This window comes from Dermacentor albipictus, chromosome 1 (assembly GCF_038994185.2).
Source record: "Dermacentor albipictus isolate Rhodes 1998 colony chromosome 1, USDA_Dalb.pri_finalv2, whole genome shotgun sequence".
In the NCBI taxonomy this organism is placed as follows: domain Eukaryota; kingdom Metazoa; phylum Arthropoda; class Arachnida; order Ixodida; family Ixodidae; genus Dermacentor; species Dermacentor albipictus.
The window spans coordinates 139,429,603-139,447,626 of NC_091821.1; the positions used below are offsets into that span (position 1 = coordinate 139,429,603).

Here is an 18,024-nt window from a genome sequence, read left to right on the forward strand (position 1 = left end):
GCAAGAGAGATGAATTTCCGTTTCGTCTCCTTTTCCCGACGTTTGCACGCGCGCAGAGAACGAAACTATACGTCATTGTCTACTGTGTTCCAGCATTGCGATCATGAATGCTCTTTTATCCTCTCGCGTTTGCCTCAGTGCTGGGGCACTGACTTATACCGCTAATCACGTGTTCTCGTGTAGAGCGCGTATTATCGTCCGCTACAGGAAACGAGACAAGCGCAACAGCTCGCGCGACACCGTCACCGGAAGTGTGCCGGTGACGGTGAAAAAAAGAAGACGGCAGGGTATACCCGCCGCGACCCCTCGGCTCCGGTATGGGAGAACGCAGTGAAGGAAATTTGCTTACACAGGCGAAACGGGGAATGTCGAGAGAGTGTTTATATAGGCGGCGACGCTCGCCTCCTGAAATCATGCGTTCGCGGCACTTCAATCATTCTCTATCTGCTGTTAATGAACCAATTTGAAAAATGCTTGCGGTAGAACACTTCTTAGAGGGCACGTAACAACTTTCAGTGTATAACCAAAATTTGTTATGTAGCCTGTGAGGGGCCCTTTAAAACAAACTCGGTAAAAATCGGGTGTACTGTGGGATGTTGTTACAGCTGCGTCGAGCTTCACAGCCCTCTACACAAGCATTGCTGTGAAGCCTGTGGCAGAAATAGAGTTTTATTCAATCAAAGGACTGCATAGAGCGCGCTCTCGCGTTGTGCTACGTGAATTAAATCATTCGTTCCCTTCCTGCACAAACGTTTGCATCTCGAGTGGATTTCAAGCACACCGTATAATAACGTGCAGTTCCGTCGTGCTTCGCAGCACTATACACAAGCACTGCCGTAAAGCTAGTGGCAAAAGTACGATGTCATGAAACCAGTTCAATGCATATACCTCGCTATTTTGGTGCGCTGCGTGAATGGATACATTGCTTGCCTGCCTGCACAAACGTTTGCATCTCGAGTTAATATCAAACAAATCATATAATATGTGCAGTTTCGTCGAGCGCTTAACCGCACTGCATGCAAGCATTGCCGTAAAGCCTGTAGTATAAATAGGGTTTCATGAAGTCAAATTAATGCGCAAACCTCGCACTTGTGGTGTACAAGGTAAACAAAGAATTCGTTGCCATGTCTCCGCAGTAGTTGGTCACGTTGATTTGTGTGAGCATATTGGTTCATGTGCCCCATCTACCTCTGTGATGAGAAAATAAGCAAGAATATCAGCTGCTATGTGTCGATGCATATGCTTTTTATTACAAGGTGTAGGAGCAGTACATCTTACTGCATGAGTAAACCACTCATGGAAACAGTACGTTCCTTGAACATTGTAGCTATTTAATAGCCTAGGAAGCGCGCTATATTGGAAGTTGCAATTTTTTTTCTGTTCGCAAAATTCAATAACTCGATGCTTTTTCTAAAAGCAAAAAATTATAAATTTCGCAATGATACGTATGCTGCGTCAGTAAGTTAAGTAGGCAGCACATAATTAGGCTAAACCAGAGGAATATCCGCAGGTAGGGATTTATACAAATGTACAAAGTATTTTAAAAAAAATGTTTTCAGTGTGGAGTAAGGAGTTGCATGTGCGTCCAGCGCTGATTTCCAGCGCTTAATTTTTGTTGAACCCTGATGTAACAAAGACGTAACACTCAGCACTCTATTTTGTTACATCAATTTTTTTTTTACAATGGAACACTGCATTCTACTACAGGTGCCGCTCATGCGCCCCAAAATTTTGGCCCCTCTAAGGAAGTCACTGTTCTCTAAGTTTCGCCCGAAACTTAGATATCGCTACTTCCTATTGACACTCGTGAAACCACCAGCCACGTCGGCTTGCCGCCTTTACACCGGCCGCAAATTACTTTTTAAAAATGTGGCACGCGCGGGCCGTGTATATGCACTCTGCTGCGCGCGGACAGCCATATGCACGGGCACGGCCAGGCAAGAGACGTCGCGCGCTCTCTGACCCTAGCGCGCACTTGATCACGGGACGTGGACAGCGCGCATAAAGCTGCCATCCTTCTCGGCTCACAATCGCACCCTTTCATTCGCAATTAACCCCAGCATGTGGGATGCAACGGAGCACTATAATTTTTGTCACACTTGGACTTTAAACCAAACATCAGGGCGATGGCGAAAATTCGCTTAGGGTGTCCAAAAATTGCTATCGCAATAATACACTATGGAGAAAGGTATTATGTAAATTATCTGTGGATGGGTCGAAACCCCCTAATTTCCCAAACACGCACCCATCCACTGGCACGCTGCACACATGGATCCCGCGCGGCACGCTGCATCATTAAGGCGTATCGTTCTTCGCTAGCTCTATGATCATTTATGCAGTAGTCACTTGGCGAGAAGCTTAATTTCCAACCTATGCGCAAGTCTCGTAGCTGAATTTCGAAAGTACACGGACCATATATATGTTGGCAAAATAATCGGAACTCACTATTTAGACTCGCCAAAATTATAATTAGCTGCTCACTTGAACTCATAAGGATATATATTCTTATGAGTAGTATATACTACTCAGCCGAGCTCACTCGGGCTCAAACTCGCCAAAATACTGCTCAGCTGGGCTCACTCAGACTCATGGGATGATCTCAGGGAGTTGATCGACTCATCAGTGAGTTTGCCAGCGTATGATGTGTGCTGAACCACAAACCTGGCTTTCTTGAATAAAAACAGTTGGTCGCTGCAGCATATGGGTGCACATAAGTGTAATTCAGAGAGCGCGGCATTGTAAAGGCTGCCACAGTTACCATGCCATGCTGCAGCTCATTTCAATCATGTCAAATGCAATACCCCTGCCAGCTTTTAGTCAGTCGATCAAATGTGATTGCTATTTATCTCATCACAACACCTCATTTTCCTGCCTAAGGCTTTGGGTGAATTTTCCTTGGCATCCATTTTGTTACTCTAACAGGTTACCAGTTATCTGTTGCCTATACGAAATTTGAAGTTGTGCACCTGTCATGTGGACTCCATGCCAAACTCGTAGTACTGCATGCGTTTTTGCAGTTAGGTCTAGAGTTACAGAATCGCATGTGGGAGTTACTTTAGTTAGCAGCTGTAGCTTTGGAACAAACACGTGCATGAGAGTGTGCTGAAGTGTTACCTGTCAAGACTGGGAGCACCAAGGCAACTTGTGCAGTAAAGGCATGGGCAGTACGAGCCCACAGATTTTACTAAGTGTGGCTGAGGTGATGCGTCTAGATTTCACTATGAAGAGAGCCAAATAAAAGGTTGCCTATCCATCATACCTATTCTGGAGCCTTTTCTTGAGCTTTTCTAAAACATTAAGCTCAGCGTGTACACTTTATCACAGCATAATTATTACATGTGATATAAAACATTGTATTGTGCAGTTTCTCCAACTCTTCGTGAAGGCATCTATCCATACATTAAACAGGAATAGGCTCAATGTTGACATATCTCCACAGTGGGATCTCCAGGACCTCGTACTGTCACAATGCATCACAGACATTATTTAAGTGAACTCCAGAAGTGAAGCTCTTCGTTAACATTGGCTAAAATTGTATTTTTATATAGCAAAGTGATCATGCATAAATCTGTATGTCATGACAGAACACTTTGTTTCTCACGGACTTTAGTTTACAATTGTTTTCGAGATCAGGAAAATTGTGCAGTGTGCTAGTTGGTTCAACATACTTAACACTGTTGTGCGGAGTGACGAAGGGACAGGACTTGAGCGAGAAAACAATAGACACCTGAGCACAAACTATCAACTGGTGATTATCACAAGGGCATGATTCTGCTGAAAAGTAGGAACCAAAGGAAAAGACAAGTCGTGGAAGCATACAACCTCAAGGTGGACCCACAGGGCTCATGTGTCAGCCCGCCGTCTATTTCACTCAGCAATAAAGAGATTAGCATAATCACTGACAATAGAGGGTGTAGGTAGACCGGGAAGAGGACTCCTGTGCATGCGTGTAGGCTTTATGTACGCTTCACTTGCAGAAAAATAAACCAGTTCATAGTTTGCGCTCAGGTGTCATGTGTTGTTTTCTCGCTCAAATCCTGACCCTTCATCGCTCTGCGCAACAGTGTTAAGTTTTCAGGTTGTTCACTATGTGATGTAGGAAGGGTAAAATTGATGGGAAATCCCAATATTCTTGGGCATATCGTGAAAAATATGGCCCAAGTCAAGTGTCATTTTAGGCTTCACTGTCCCCTTGTATAGGGCAAATAGTAATAGTTTGAATTCTATGGACGCTGGTTGCTTTTTCTGACTTAACCTAGGCAGTGCTCAGCTCTCAGTTGAAAGGAACAGGTAAACAGGAGGACTTGCCACATAAGCAGAAGGTAGCACTCCAGACTTAAGCTTAATATACTGCGTGCTTCCACAGCCCTAGGGGGCTAGTCTGGAAGTGTTGACTAAGGGGACTGTCCATTCCAGTACACGCTGAATGAATAGAGCACGAGAGCCCATGGTGATGATTGCCAATTGCTCTACCAGCTTATAGCTCTACCTAATCAGTGTGTGCTGAAACAGTCCACTTAGTGGATCCTTACAGAATCCTTCCCTAGACTGATGTTTATGTTGGTAGGTTGCAAGTATTGCACTTTCTTTCCTTTGATGTGGGCAGTTCCCACATATGGATGCAATTTAACATATTGTATTCATATTGCCTTTGGTCTATACATATCTAATTCATGCTTATAACCAGGCCTACAAGCTCTTGTCCTGCATATTTATATAGCCTTCTCATTGGAGAATGGAGTCATTCTCCATTATACCCTCAAGCACGTGAAGTAGACACTGCAATAACCCCAAGGGAGGGGGGACAGTAACGCAAAAACCTTACTGGGCTTGTGGTGCTGCTGAAGGATGCACACATACCATTTATGCTAAAATTCCCAGCAGACATTCCAAAGTTTGTACGAGTTCGACTTTAGCTGGCTAAACTGAATGATTCATATTGAAGGCAATTCTTGCAACATTTGGTCAAACTGAATGAAACTGGACAGCACAATTAGCTGTGTTCATCTACCATTTATACGACTGCTGCCCCGAGCATTTTGCCTGTTACTTTGCCTTTCGTTTCTGAACTATCAAGTTCAAGTACACATGTACTTTATCACTGTACAAGTAGAATGGCTTCAAGGCTTTTCCTGGGCATTCAACAGTCACTATTTATTCCTATAAACCTTCCTGCATGTGAAGGCAAAAGAAACTTATTAATTCACGCTGGAAGTATAAAAAGACAGGTATTTGCACAGAAAATGTTTATTTTGAGCACCGAGGTTCTTGCTGATGTAGATATGGTGCTGGCTCCCTCCTTGTCCGAAGCATGTGCTTGCTGTACACAGCACCAGATGATGGCTTCCTAGGTCAAAAAATCAAAGTGAAATAAGAGGCATTTTGTTTTAGCCCCGGAAAGAAAAAGCAGGATTGAGACATTAACATGTATAAAAAATACTTGCCTAAAGAAAAATTAATACACAAGCAAATTCACTAAAGAGGTTCACTTTCAAGAGCGAACGTATGGTTACGATGAAAATTACAAGGAAGCTTCACTGCTCATTGAGGTTTCGGTTCAGTAGTTGTTGAGCCACGAGGGTTAGCATGCTACATCTTGCATATTATGTTTTGTAGAACAATACTGCACTTTGAACAATGTAGTGCCTATTTAAATGAACTGACAATGAACGCTGAAACTCCAGGCTAGTTTGGTCTGCACAAGATATGATACAGACACTGTACTGCATTCATTTAGTGTTTTTGTCACTGATCTCATGCACAAAGGTCATTCACACCTATCCTACATGAAATGCAGTTACTTCTTTGAAGCTTCATCTAGTCCTTGAATTTGCTGCATGCTTATGTCTAAGGGAGTTCGTTTGGTTCCTGTTAATGTAGTACATCTAAGCAACTGTTATCAAATGCCCATAGTGTTCCCTTGCATGTACAAAACATTTTTGGCCCTTTCAATGCACAATACTCATTACATTTGACACTTGGGACTCGTGCAAGGCGCCTTGTCCACATCTGATAATACTTTCATAGCTGGGTCATTCCCATGCCAAATGCCTTGGTTATTACTGTGACCATCTCACACTTTTCCTTTAGAATCTTCTTGTCCACTTTTAAGGAAGCACCCCACGACACAATGTCTCCATCCTAGTGGTGCTATGGAGTTAACTTATGTGCTAGTTGTAGCAGATGACGTCAACTGAAGGCCACTGAAGATAAAACTCTCTGCAACAATTCCTTTTACACAAAAAATGCAAACAATACAGAATAGTCAAAATGTAGTTATCTGGCAAGACTGGCTGCATCCATCATCTTTGTTTGGCGCAATTCTGAGGTGGCTCCATGTTACAAGACGCTTGGCGATTATTGCCATGTGACTGTTTGGGACTCTATAAAACACAAGAATTGCCTTACTCCGGCCTTTCTCTTTGTGCAGCGGCCAAGGTTATTATTCGTCCAATCGCACCGTGTCCTGTTTGTGTGTCCATAAACTAAATTCTTCACCACATTGTTTTTGCCGTATTTCGTGAGTGACCCATGAACTCATCTTGGGGTGGGACTTCTTATCTTTGGCGTTTGCTTCTATCTCTTGTCGTCAGCGCCTCACACAACTGGATGATGCCACTGGCAATTCTCTTCCTAACCACGAAGAATGCATTCGTCTCGTCACCTCTTCCGATTACGTTCTTTGGCCACCTAGAGAAAAGATTATAGGTGTCAACTCCTGTAACATTGTGGATGGCGGCGTATTCATTCTACCCTATGACCATACCCTATCTCGAGCAATTCTGATTACCCCTGGCCTTATTCGCTTCTCTGAGGGGTCTGCATTGCTTACTGCAATAAACCAAATCGAACCCCAACTGTTGCCTCGTGGATCATCTGTCACTTGAGCTGTTGACACTCATGTCGTTGCAATTGTCACGAAGACAGCTCAGTGTGTTCTTGCGTCTGTTACCGTGCGCTGAACAAAATCGTGCGCAAAGATGTTCACCCCGCGTCACGGATGGATGATGCACTAGATTCACTCCACGGTGCTGAGTATTTTTCTAGCCTTGACTTTAGACCAGGCTACTGGCAAATACCGATGTCCAAATCCGTCAAAGCAAAAACGACATTTGCTACCCTTGATGGGCTCTACGAGTTCAGTGCGATGCGTTTTGGACTCTGCAATGTGCCTGCCACATTCGAACGCATGATCGATAAGTCTTGTGTGGCTTGAAATGGAAAACCTGTTTGTGCTATCTCAACGACATTGTGTTTTCAACCATGTTCTCACAACATTTGCAACATCTTGATGAAGTCCTTGCCTGTCTTGCAAATGCTGGTTTGCAGCTCAACACACGCACACGCGCGTGTGCGCGCGCACACATACACACACACACACGCACATGCAGTTTGGCCAGCAAGGCCATCAAAGTTCTGGGGCACATAGTCTGCAAAGAAGGTATTCGTCCGGACCCCGAGAAGCTTACTGCCATCCTCGAATTTTGTGTCCACTGCATCAAAAAGACATGCACAGTTTTCTTGGACTTGCTTCTTCCGGCACTTCATATGCAACTTCGCTACACTTACGTCCCCGCTCCATCAACTCCTCCCCAGTAATGCACCCTTTGTTTCGTCCGACGAATGTGAACATGCTTTCCTGCTTTTGCAACATGCCCTGACGTCAGACCCAGTACTGCGCCACTTTGATCCAACCGCGCCCACCATCTTTCACACCGACGCTAGCAGTCAGTCTCGGTGCCATTCTACTACAATGCGACAACACATTCCGCGAACAAGTAATAGCTTAGGCTAGTCGTGCACTAACCAGTGCAGAAAATTACTACACCATAACCAAGCAGGAGTGCTTTGCTGTTGGGCCGTGCAAAAATTTCACCCATGTCTTCATGGCCGCCATTTCACAGTCGTTACCGACCATAACACACTGTGCTGGCTTTCATCGCTAAAGAATTTATCAGGTCACCTGGGTTGCTGTGTGCTTCACCTACAGGAGTATGATTTCAATGTCACCTACAGGGCTGCAAAGAAGCATCAAGACACCAATGCTCTCTCTTGCTACCCTCTGCCGAATCATGACGATTCACCATAACCTCTCCGCGATTGTGTACGTCCCGAGTCCTCTTCATCGGCTTTACCCATTGTAGCCCTCGAATGGCTAAGACACAACAGCCCATCTGTCCTTGTGTCCCACTAACGCATCGACCCATACTGCTGAACTATTCTCCAACACATGGAAGATTCTTCGTCACCTCCAAAGGCCTGACTTCGTCGACAACTTAATCAATTCAAGCTGCACAATAGGGTTTTACATCGTAGCATTTATCACATCAATGGCAACAAATGGGTCCCGGTCATACCATGTTCTCTGCAATGTGAGGTGCTTGAAGCCTTTCACGATCATGTGACGACTGGTCCTCTAGGCTACCACAAGACTTACAACAGAATATGAAGTTGCTGCTCCTGGCCTGGCCCATCTTCAGCCGTTGCGAAGTATGTTGCACCCTGCGTTCATTGTCAAAGCAAACCCAACAGCTCCTTCTGGCTCTTTACAAGCTCTGCCTTGTCCCGCTTTGCCTTTTGAAGTAGTTGGAATAGACTTGTACGGTCCTCTTCCCATGACCTCACATGGAAATCGTTGGATTGCAACGGCCATAGACCATCCAACACGCTATGCGGAGACAGCATCTCTACCATCCTGGACTGCTGCTGAAGTCGCCGATTTCTTTCTACACAACATTATCTTACACCGCAGCGCTCCGCGCGTTCTCCTCAGTGACCGCAGCAGTCTTCCTCTCTTCTATCCTTACCGAAGTTCTGTGCGCCTCTAACACAATTCGCAAGGCGACTTCCAGTTACCATCCGCAGACCAACAGCTTGATGATTGCGATGTACATCTACCCTGGCCACACGAACGGGGATGCAATCCTGTCGTTCATGACATTCGCCTATAACATGGCTACGCAACGTACCACTGGATTTTAACATTTTTTCTTCATCTATGGCTGTTCACCAAGTTTCATTCTTGATGTATCATTCCTTTCGACTCCTGTACCCCCATCAGTTCCTTTCTTGGAACAGTTTGTGTCTCGCCTCGCAGAGTGCAGACGCCTCGCCCCGCTTAACACCGACGTCTCCCAGGACGCTCGCAAGTTTCGTTACGACTCGACCCACTGTGCTGTAACTTTTTCTCCTGGTGACAAAGTTCTTTGGACTCCTGTGTGCGTTCCTGGCTTATGCAAAAAATTTTGCAACACTTCTTGCTTATGCAACACTTCTTGAATGCCCACACCACCATATCGTTGGGCAGCGAGCACAACCTGCGACACCCATGTGGCCACAGTGACGAGAGGCGGCCTGCGCAGCTGGCCGGTTGGGGTCATCAGGTTGTCGCCGGCCATCCACTGATTATATTGTTCACGGACACGGTCTTTAACAGGCTTGTTGAGCACGACGTCCAGTGGCTGAAGTGTTGACGTCATGCCTCCCGGAATGACGGCGAGTTCCGTCCTCCCGTCGCGGAGCGCCAGCTTCAATCCTGCGGTCAAGTGCCCGCGAAAGGCATCCAAGACGAGCATGCTCGGACACCGCAAGAGTGCCCCTGGTTGCCGATTCCAGACGGTCTTAATCCAATTGAGCATGAGGGCCTCGTCCATATAGCCCTTTTCATTCACGCGAACGACATCCCGTGGGAAAGCCTCTTTCGGCAGCGTCTTCCTCTTGAATATTATGTATGGGGGCAGCTTTCTGCCATCTGCAGTACACGCGAGCATCACCGTGAATGCTCGTTCCCCGTAGAAAGAAGCTAGACTTCTTTTGTGCCGCGTTCGCACACTGTGGTGAGCGACGGCATGTCGAACCACACCGGCATTTCATCAGCGTTGCCGATCTGTACCAACATGTAGCCATGCTGCTGCCGGAGACGGATAACATAGCGCTGGAATTCGACCAACTTGTCCTCGTATGCCTCTGGCTGCTTCTGCCAGATTGATTTGCGCTGTCGAAGTGCGAATCCCTTGCGTTGCATGAAGCGACGAACCCAATAAATGGAGCCCTTGAATTGTTCCTTGGGCAGTCCGGATTCTCGGGCGATCTCAATAGCTTTGATGCAGATGAGTTCTGCTGTGACTGGCAAAGATCTGGCACGATGCTCGCGGACAAAATCCGCCACCCTGTCTTTGAGCTCCGGGTGCACTGCGCCATAGAATAAAGAACTTCGTCAGAATAAAGAACCGCGCAGCGCCCGCGAGTTGGGCCGCGTCGGTCACCAAGGGGGCGATAACAATGTGGATGCCGAAAGGTCTGCGCTCCTACATGCTGCCAGACGACTATTCATGCTGTGCCAAGGGCCGGTATGCAAGTCAAGGGGTGAACTTTTAGTAATATTTTTGGGAAAAAACCTCAACCTATATTCCGCACTATACGGTACTCGCACTGCTGGAGACATATGCCGTGGCCGAGAACCTACGGCTTCCCGACTACTCGGGTGCCACCACCTGTGCCACACGCAGTTGCACTGCGGCACCCTGCCTAGATGGAGTCCATAAGCCAGGAAAGCCACGCACGGCAATCTATGTCCGCAGCACCCTGGCGCGTGCTGTTCTACCTGTTGCTGACATCGCCGGTGGCCCCTTGGAGTCATGCGCCGTTGTGGTACGCCTTGGCAGCCAGGACACGGCTGTGGCGAGCATCTGCATCCGTCCAGGAAAGCCGTGGGATCCCTCCAGCCTCATCCAGCTGGCTGTTCGCCTTGGTGGGCATGCAGTCCTGTGCAGTGACTTCAACGCACACCACACGGATTGGGGAAGCCGCAGCTGCACCCGCTGAGGCAAAGGCCTCACAGATGCCATCAGCTGAGCTGGCCTGCTGACCTTGGAACACCAGGGAGCCCACCTACGTCTACCGCAGAGCTCGCACGGCCATTGACCTCTCCCTCAACACTGAGCAGTGCTCCTACTCCTGGGCCACAACTTCGGACAAATGGGGGTCTGACCACTTCCCTATTGTGATCAGCCCCAGGTCTGGGAGAAGGCCTAGGTCAAGAACTTACGTCACAGACTGGTCCCTGTTCCGGAAGCACTGCAGCAAGTTGGACGATGGCCGTGACTTCCTGAGCGCCATCGTGGATTGTGCTCAGGCTGCCACCGTTCAGTGCTCTACCCAACCAGATACCCCCGCTCCGGACCTCCACCTGCTCAACATACGTGCCTCCAGGCGCCATATGGAGCGTGGAGCAATCCGGACGGGCAAGGCAGAGCATTGGACCGAGTACAGACGTGCAGATGCCCGCTGCAGACGCCAAGCCCGGCGCAGGAGGAGCCTCTGCTCTGCCATCGAGGGCAGGTCCAGGGGACCCCTGGCTTGGAGACTGCTCAAATCCCTCACCAGCAGGAGAGGAAGCCTACAACCTGTCCTCGCCGTGGCCATCACGCTGAGCATCAGCGAAGAGGCCCTTGCGGAGCTCCTCGCCAACCAGTTTGCGCTGGCTGTACCACGCACTGCAGCCATCCAGAAGGTAGGGCAGCCTTCCGTCAGCCTGCCTAGCTGCCTGCACAACCACCACACAGGGTCTTCGCTTCTGTAAATGGCCTGTCATCCAGTCTTGGGAGCCTGGCCTCACAGTTCATTGGCCCAGAAAGCAGTCCGAGCGCTTTTTCGCTGCCTGAGGGCAACAGACTTGAGTGCCCGACTATAGACATCCTACACTTAAGTTCTCTCCCTCTTTCACTCCCCATTCCCCTCCCCACGTGTAGGGTAGCAAACTGGACTCAGCCTGGTTAACCTCCCTGCCTTTCCGTCTTCCCTTCTCTCTCACCACCCAGGGTGGCCATCGAGCCAGGTTATGGCTATCTACCAGGACCCGCTGACGCTGCACGAGCTCCAAGCATCGCAGTGCACCAGGAACCCAAATGCTTCGCAACCTGGCCGCCAGCGAGCAGCTGCACCTGCTTGACTGCTTAAACATCTGGCAGTCAGGGCAGGTGCCGGAGTCATGGCGCACAGCCTACGTGGCCCCCATCCTGAAGGCCGGCTGAAAAACGTGAGCTCCTATCGGCCAGTCTCACTCACCTCTGCTGCTTGCAAGCTGATGGAGGCCATTGCTTTCTGGCCGATGAGCAGATAGGCTTCCGGCGGAGCTGATGCAGTGCGGACTCCATCGTGGACGTGGTCTCCACGCTGGAAGAGGCCAAGGCCTGCGGTGACGCCGTGCTCCTGGTGCTTATCGGCATGAAGGGGGCCTTTAACGGCCTGCCCTATCCAGTCATTCAGCAGGCCCTGGACCTATTTGGTAGAGGGCGTCCCACAAGGATCAGTGGTGAGCCCTTTCCTGTTCAACCTGGCCCGACTGCCTGCTGTCCTGCAGACTGACCCCCACAACCACGTGAATACCTCCATCAACGCGGACCACATCGCCCTATGTGTGCGAAATCCACCACACAGCCACAGCAGTGCGCGCTCGGCTCTGCAAAGAGCCCTCGACACCGCCGCTGCTTACCTGAGCTGCATTGGCCTTGCCATCTCGGCAAGGAAGACGGAGGCCATGCTGCTCCACCCAAGAGCAACAGCCCGCTGCACAGCTGCAACTGCAAGGCGACCTTGAAGCCCGGCAGTGACGTACCCGGGGCTACACGTTCATCACCGGCTGACCTGGCTGCCTGCTGTCAAGACCCTGCATGTCCAGGTCCTCCGGGTCCATAAGGCAGTCTCCCAGCTTGTTGCCCGAGGACAGAGCTGCACCACTAGGTGGGCTCTGCGGCTGGACCATGCAGTAGCCACCTCACGCCTGCGGTACGTCCTCCCACTCGTGGCACTACCACGTGCCCGTCTCAAGAAGCTGGAGCTGCAGCATAGGGCAGAGATTAGGTTCTGCCTGGGCGCTCCCTGCAGCTCTGAAGTCGCTGCAACCTTGGCCGAGGCAGGAGCATGGTCCCCATCACTCCTGTCACAGCCCACATTCTACAATCAGCCACAGCTGTGCACATCGCTGAATGACACTGCGTTCAGGAATATCGGTCACATACCGACCGCACACACAACCCCCATCACACCTGCACTGAGCATTACGCTGCGGAGAAAGCTTATCAGTGAATGGCTACTGACAGCGCAGCGAAATTTTGGTTCTAAAGCAATTTTTCCCGACCGTGCAATGAGGCCGCAATGCGAGACCGCAACGACGCCGCAATTTGGTGACTTTATTCACTACCGCCCTTAGCCGGCAGATCTGAACCATGCATCAGGAATGTGCATTTCCATTGGGGAACAATAGAAACTCTTATTTAGGCTAAACACGCGCGCGTACGTACTACGTACTTACATGCCGCACTCGGGACATCTGCCATTCAAATATTCTGCCATGTAGCAGCACCGTAACCAAGTAATGTTACTGTTACGTGCTTCTGACAAAGACTCTAAATAACTCTGAAGGAGCGCAGTTCCGTGTAATATACGTTCTCTGCATTAGGACACTGTAGCACTGGCTGGCCGGTGTGGCGGTCCCTGCAATGCATCACAAAAGCTCGTGAGGAACCTGGCTATAAAGTATCATCACAGAACACCTATATATGGCATCATGCAGTCGAAAGATTAGCTACGCGTAGTAGATGCACATCAAACGCAAAGACGAAGTATACTTACGAGAACCAAAAGCCCGAAAAATAAGCGATCCACCGCTTCGTGCACTCCGAGCCTGCCATATGCCATATTATGCCGCCAAAAAGGCCGGATGTGACATCACGGACGTGAAAAAAACAAAGACCACATGTGGCGTCCCGGACGTGACGTTTGGGTGAACCTAACGCTTGCGCTGCGTTCACCGGGTGAACGCAGACACTTTCCATTTGGGACCATGGTGTTTGGGATTTATCTTGTCCCACAACAAAAATCATCATATGCCTTGCTTGTCTTTCTTTTCTTAAAATATCTGCGCTCGCTACTTTCCTGTCGAGAATGCTATGTCACACTGATAACACACATGCCATGCATGCCATGCGCATGCCTAACGTTCGTAGAAGCCAACAAACACTGACACCAAGGAAAACGTAGGGGAAATTACTTGTGCTTAATAAATGAAATAAAGAAACGATAAATTATTGGAAATGAAACTACTTCAGTTTCACAGCTCCGCTTGAGAGGTCATTACAGGTTACAGCATATAGTTAGTATACTAACTCTAGACAAGTATTCTTCCATCGTGCTCTAGACATTGCTCTAGAGAACAAGCTAACTCTCTATGGGGCTCTTGCATTGCCCAGGGGGCGCTGCGAAAAAGGTGCTAAAAAGCGCCCTCTGTCCTAAAATGGGTCGTACCAAGTTCGGTCGTCTGCTTCGGAAAGCACGTTTACAATATGGACCCGCCACTTTTGGTTGTGTTGTATCACGGCCTGCAGCGAATATCTGGTGCCGAAGATTTTTTCAGGGGTGGCACGCTGCGTAAAGGCAAGAAATTATGCAGTGCCGAATACCTGTATGCCGTTCAAGAATTAAGCGGTGAAGTTTTAGCGCGGTGTCAATCGCAAGTGAAGCGAGTCGCGTACGAAGTGGAACTTCAGGTTAGGTTTGCACGCTGCTAGATTCAGGTGCACAAACGCGAGGAAATGCTTGCTATAAATGAATCCACAGCAGCGATAAGCAGACATCATGTGTACGGAACTGCTCGAGCACACGACGGCACGCGCCGCGATGTACGAACTATACTCGAGCGCACGATCGTACGCGCCGCGACGGCAGCGGTCTTTCGACATGCCGCGAAACGGCGGGCCTCCTGCAATCTTTGTTGACTGCATGCCGCTAAACAAGTTGTTATGCCTGCGTTGTCGTAGCAGCCATCTGTCCTTTTAGTAACTGGTAATAACTGATGCAATGCATATGAGCTCGCACGTACGTGCGAATCGCGCTGCAGCGCGAGCTCGTGCGCTGCTCGCTTTACGTAGCTTTTAATGACAGCGCTCGAACATCGATCTGCTGTAATCAATACTACCTTGCTGCGCTGCCTCAACATGCTGACTTGAGGTCAAGTATGAGCACATTTAACTATCTAACCTGTGCTTCTCGTAGTGGGGTAGTGAATTGTCACCGAATCAGCCCGGCCATTTGTGGTCATTTGCACACACCTGGTCACTTAACCACTTCGCATCGGTCGAATTGTTCATTGTCGCTGTGGCCGGGTCTCGAATCGTGAATTACCAGCCATGCCTGCTGCTATGTCGGTGTGGTGTCGGGACTGTAGGTGCAAAAGACCGAAATTTAGAACGCAGATAATCAAGCAAGCTTCAAGACAGGCGGAGCAGTCAGCATGTGGCGCGAAGTTTCGCTTACTCAGCGCGACGAATTGCAGCTATGCAGCGCGCCCGACGCTCCACTTCGTGAGGCCTTGAAAAAAAACGGTCTGATGTTGGGATTCAGGCCTTCTTGTTCATGGCAGCCCACGACGCAGAAGTAATGACGGTGACGCCTTCTCGAGGCTGGGCTAGGTCTCTACGGATCGGCGTCACCGATTCCGTCTGCTCCCAGCATTACATCCCACGGCACATGGTGAGCCCGTTTTCGCGGCGAGCTCGCAGCGTGGTCGGCATGGTCTGTCAGAAGTGACGAGCCTTTTCGCACTCGCAACAGGGCAGAAAAAAGTGCGAATCGACGCAAAACTCGGCCTAGAAACGTGCTTCGCCACAGCCAGGGCTCAATACGACCCAAGCTGGTACGACCCAGATGTCGTTTCCCGCGCCGCCACCAGGCGCCGCTACTATACCTCAAACTCCAGCGCAAGACGCCCATGTGGGTACCGTGGGTACAGTGTACAGCTAAACTTCCAGTAGCTCCACTTGCGCGCTTCACGCTGGAACGCGCCCCGTTTGATGTTTCGCCCTCTGTGGCGATCACTGAATCTAGAGAGTGCGGCGCCTGCTAGCATGTGCTTACTGTTCTTTATTCTATGTGCTTACCCTTACCGGTGCTTGAGCCACCCGTGCACGTCCTTTCTGTTAGGTTGCTGGCTTCTGAACGAAAGCGTCCAGAAGAAGTGTATTCGGTGCAAGTGCTGTCGATTTGACGTGTTCCTAAGCGACGCCTGTCATTCAATATGCCGCACATTGACAACGATGTGAAACTTGATTTCAAAGACGTGTTGCTTCGACCTAAACGGAGCACGCTCAAGAGTAGGGTGGAGGTGAGCCTTGTGTTGGCGCGCACTGGCCTTTGGTGTCACGAAAATCATCGCCGTGCATGCTTTTTTTAATCAAGGTGTTCTTTATTAGCCCGTTCTCTTTCTTTCCATCAGGTGGATCTCAACCGCACATTCAAGTTCAGAAATTCAAAATCAACTTACACAGGGATACCCATAATCGCCGCTAACATGGATACCGTAGGGACGTTTGAAATGGCAAAGGTGCTGGCTAAGGTCTGTATATTTGCATTCATGATTTATCAACATTATCGGGCCCTGCCATTTTCTGTGATATGTGTATATTACTTCGCAGAAGAAAAAAGAAAGGGAGGGGGTGCTAGTATTTTTTTTAATGCGAGGGTAAATGCCTCGCGGCATACAGGGTGAATAAGGATGATTAAATGAAGGAAAAAAAGATTTGCTGATATATTTGCTAGTAGTTGGTCGTAGTTCTCGCAGGGTTTGGGTACGGGCTACATTAAAACTTCTTTCTGGGCGAGTTGGTGCATACTTGACATAAAACTGTTTACAGCGCAAACACATGCAACCACAAAGTAAGGGACAGGACACAAGCGCTGACTGTCAACTAACATTTATTAACGGAAGACGGGTGCCTTATATAAGGGGAAAGGCAGAAGCGAAAGGTGAAGGGAATGATACAATCGGGGAAAATGATGAAGCGCATCGATAAACGAACATGCCAGCAGTCAACACATTCAGGCGCGAAGAAACAAGAAAACGATGAAACTAGACAAACACTAACAAAAGACGAGGGATACTAAGATACAGTGAAATCAGAAAGCAGCCGCTTCCAAAAAATGAAGCTCTGCCGCAAAAAGCAACTTTGTGGTTGCATGTGTTTGCGCTGTAAACAGTTTTATGTCAAGGGTACGGGCTAGTTTGTATTCCATTGCAAACATCACTTACAGCATGTAACATAGACAAGCGCTTGTATTCGTCGTTCTTTTGGTCCCTGTCTATATACGCGCTGGAATTGAACTGGTCGAAATGACTTAAAGAAAAGGTTGCACGTTTTGCGTTTAAGCAGAAGTTTGCGTGGATGAATGGTATACGTGTTTCACAGAAATCACTTCCAAGCCTTGAACCCTTCCTGGAACGCCTGTCCGCTAGCGGTATAAAATTGTAAACTCTTAGGGCACATTCACACCGGCGACTGACAGTGGTCGCGCGACCAAGTTGGTCGCAAAGCGACCAGTCGCAAATGGTCGCAAACGGTCGCCTTTCTTGAAAAGCGACCATTTTGGGCCTGATAAACTGATAAACCAATCAGCGGCGCACCGGAAGTGATCTTTCGTGTGTCTACATCCGGCCTCCTCCGGCGTCGCGTTCAAATTCCGCGTAGATTCCGAGAGTTCTCGCTGAGAACGATAATCACCGGGATTGCGACTTGCGGGTCGCGCTCAGCCGGGCTTGCCGGTGTGAACATCCGTCGCCTTCGGTCGCATTTTGATTGCGAGTCGCAAATGGTCGCGCGACCTCCTCAAGTCACCGGTGTGAATGAGCCCTTAATGCACACTCAGTGGCTATGGTGTTGGGGTGCTGAGCACGAGGACGCGGGATCGAATCCCGGTCACGGCGGCCGCAATTCGATGGGGGCGAAATGCGAAAACACCCGTGTACTTAGATTTTGGTGCACGTTAGAGATCCCCAGGTGGTCGAAATTTCTGGAGTCTTCCACTACAGCGTGCCTCATAATCAGAAAGTGGTTTTGGCTCGTAAAACCCCATAATTTTTTTTCTTAATGCAAGCAATAGAGAGTGTTAAGGTATGTTCGATTCGCCTGCACCACCTGAACCAGTTCACGAGGTGTTGCGCCCTGCCATTCGTTTCAGGGGTGCAGCAATGGC

General features: G+C 49.0%; 1 protein-coding gene and 1 long non-coding RNA gene across 4 annotated transcripts in view; one reads left to right on the plus strand and one right to left on the minus strand.

Moving 5' to 3' along the window:
- Positions 1-5,234: 5,234 nt before the first annotated feature.
- LOC139050279 (uncharacterized) lies at positions 5,235-14,203 on the minus strand. Of its 2 annotated transcripts, none has more exons than XR_011508828.1 (3): positions 13,313-14,201; positions 12,067-12,838; positions 5,235-5,347 (listed from the first exon to the last, which is right to left on the minus strand). It is a non-coding gene; the product is annotated as an uncharacterized lncRNA (long non-coding RNA). The 2 variants fall into 2 exon arrangements; XR_011508829.1 differs by lacking the exon at positions 5,235-5,347 and adding an exon at positions 5,380-6,690 and having other exon boundaries at positions 13,313-14,203.
- Positions 14,204-15,772: 1,569 nt separating this feature from the next.
- LOC139050281 (GMP reductase 2-like) overlaps positions 15,773-18,024 on the plus strand; it is a 38,370-nt gene continuing 36,118 nt past the window's right edge. For both annotated transcript variants that reach the window (XM_070526489.1, XM_070526494.1), the window contains exons 1-2: positions 15,773-16,159; positions 16,271-16,390. In XM_070526489.1, coding sequence (XP_070382590.1) covers positions 16,073-16,159; positions 16,271-16,390 — 207 coding nt within the window. In that variant the 5' untranslated portion in view covers positions 15,773-16,072. The remainder of the gene's footprint in view (positions 16,160-16,270; positions 16,391-18,024) is intronic.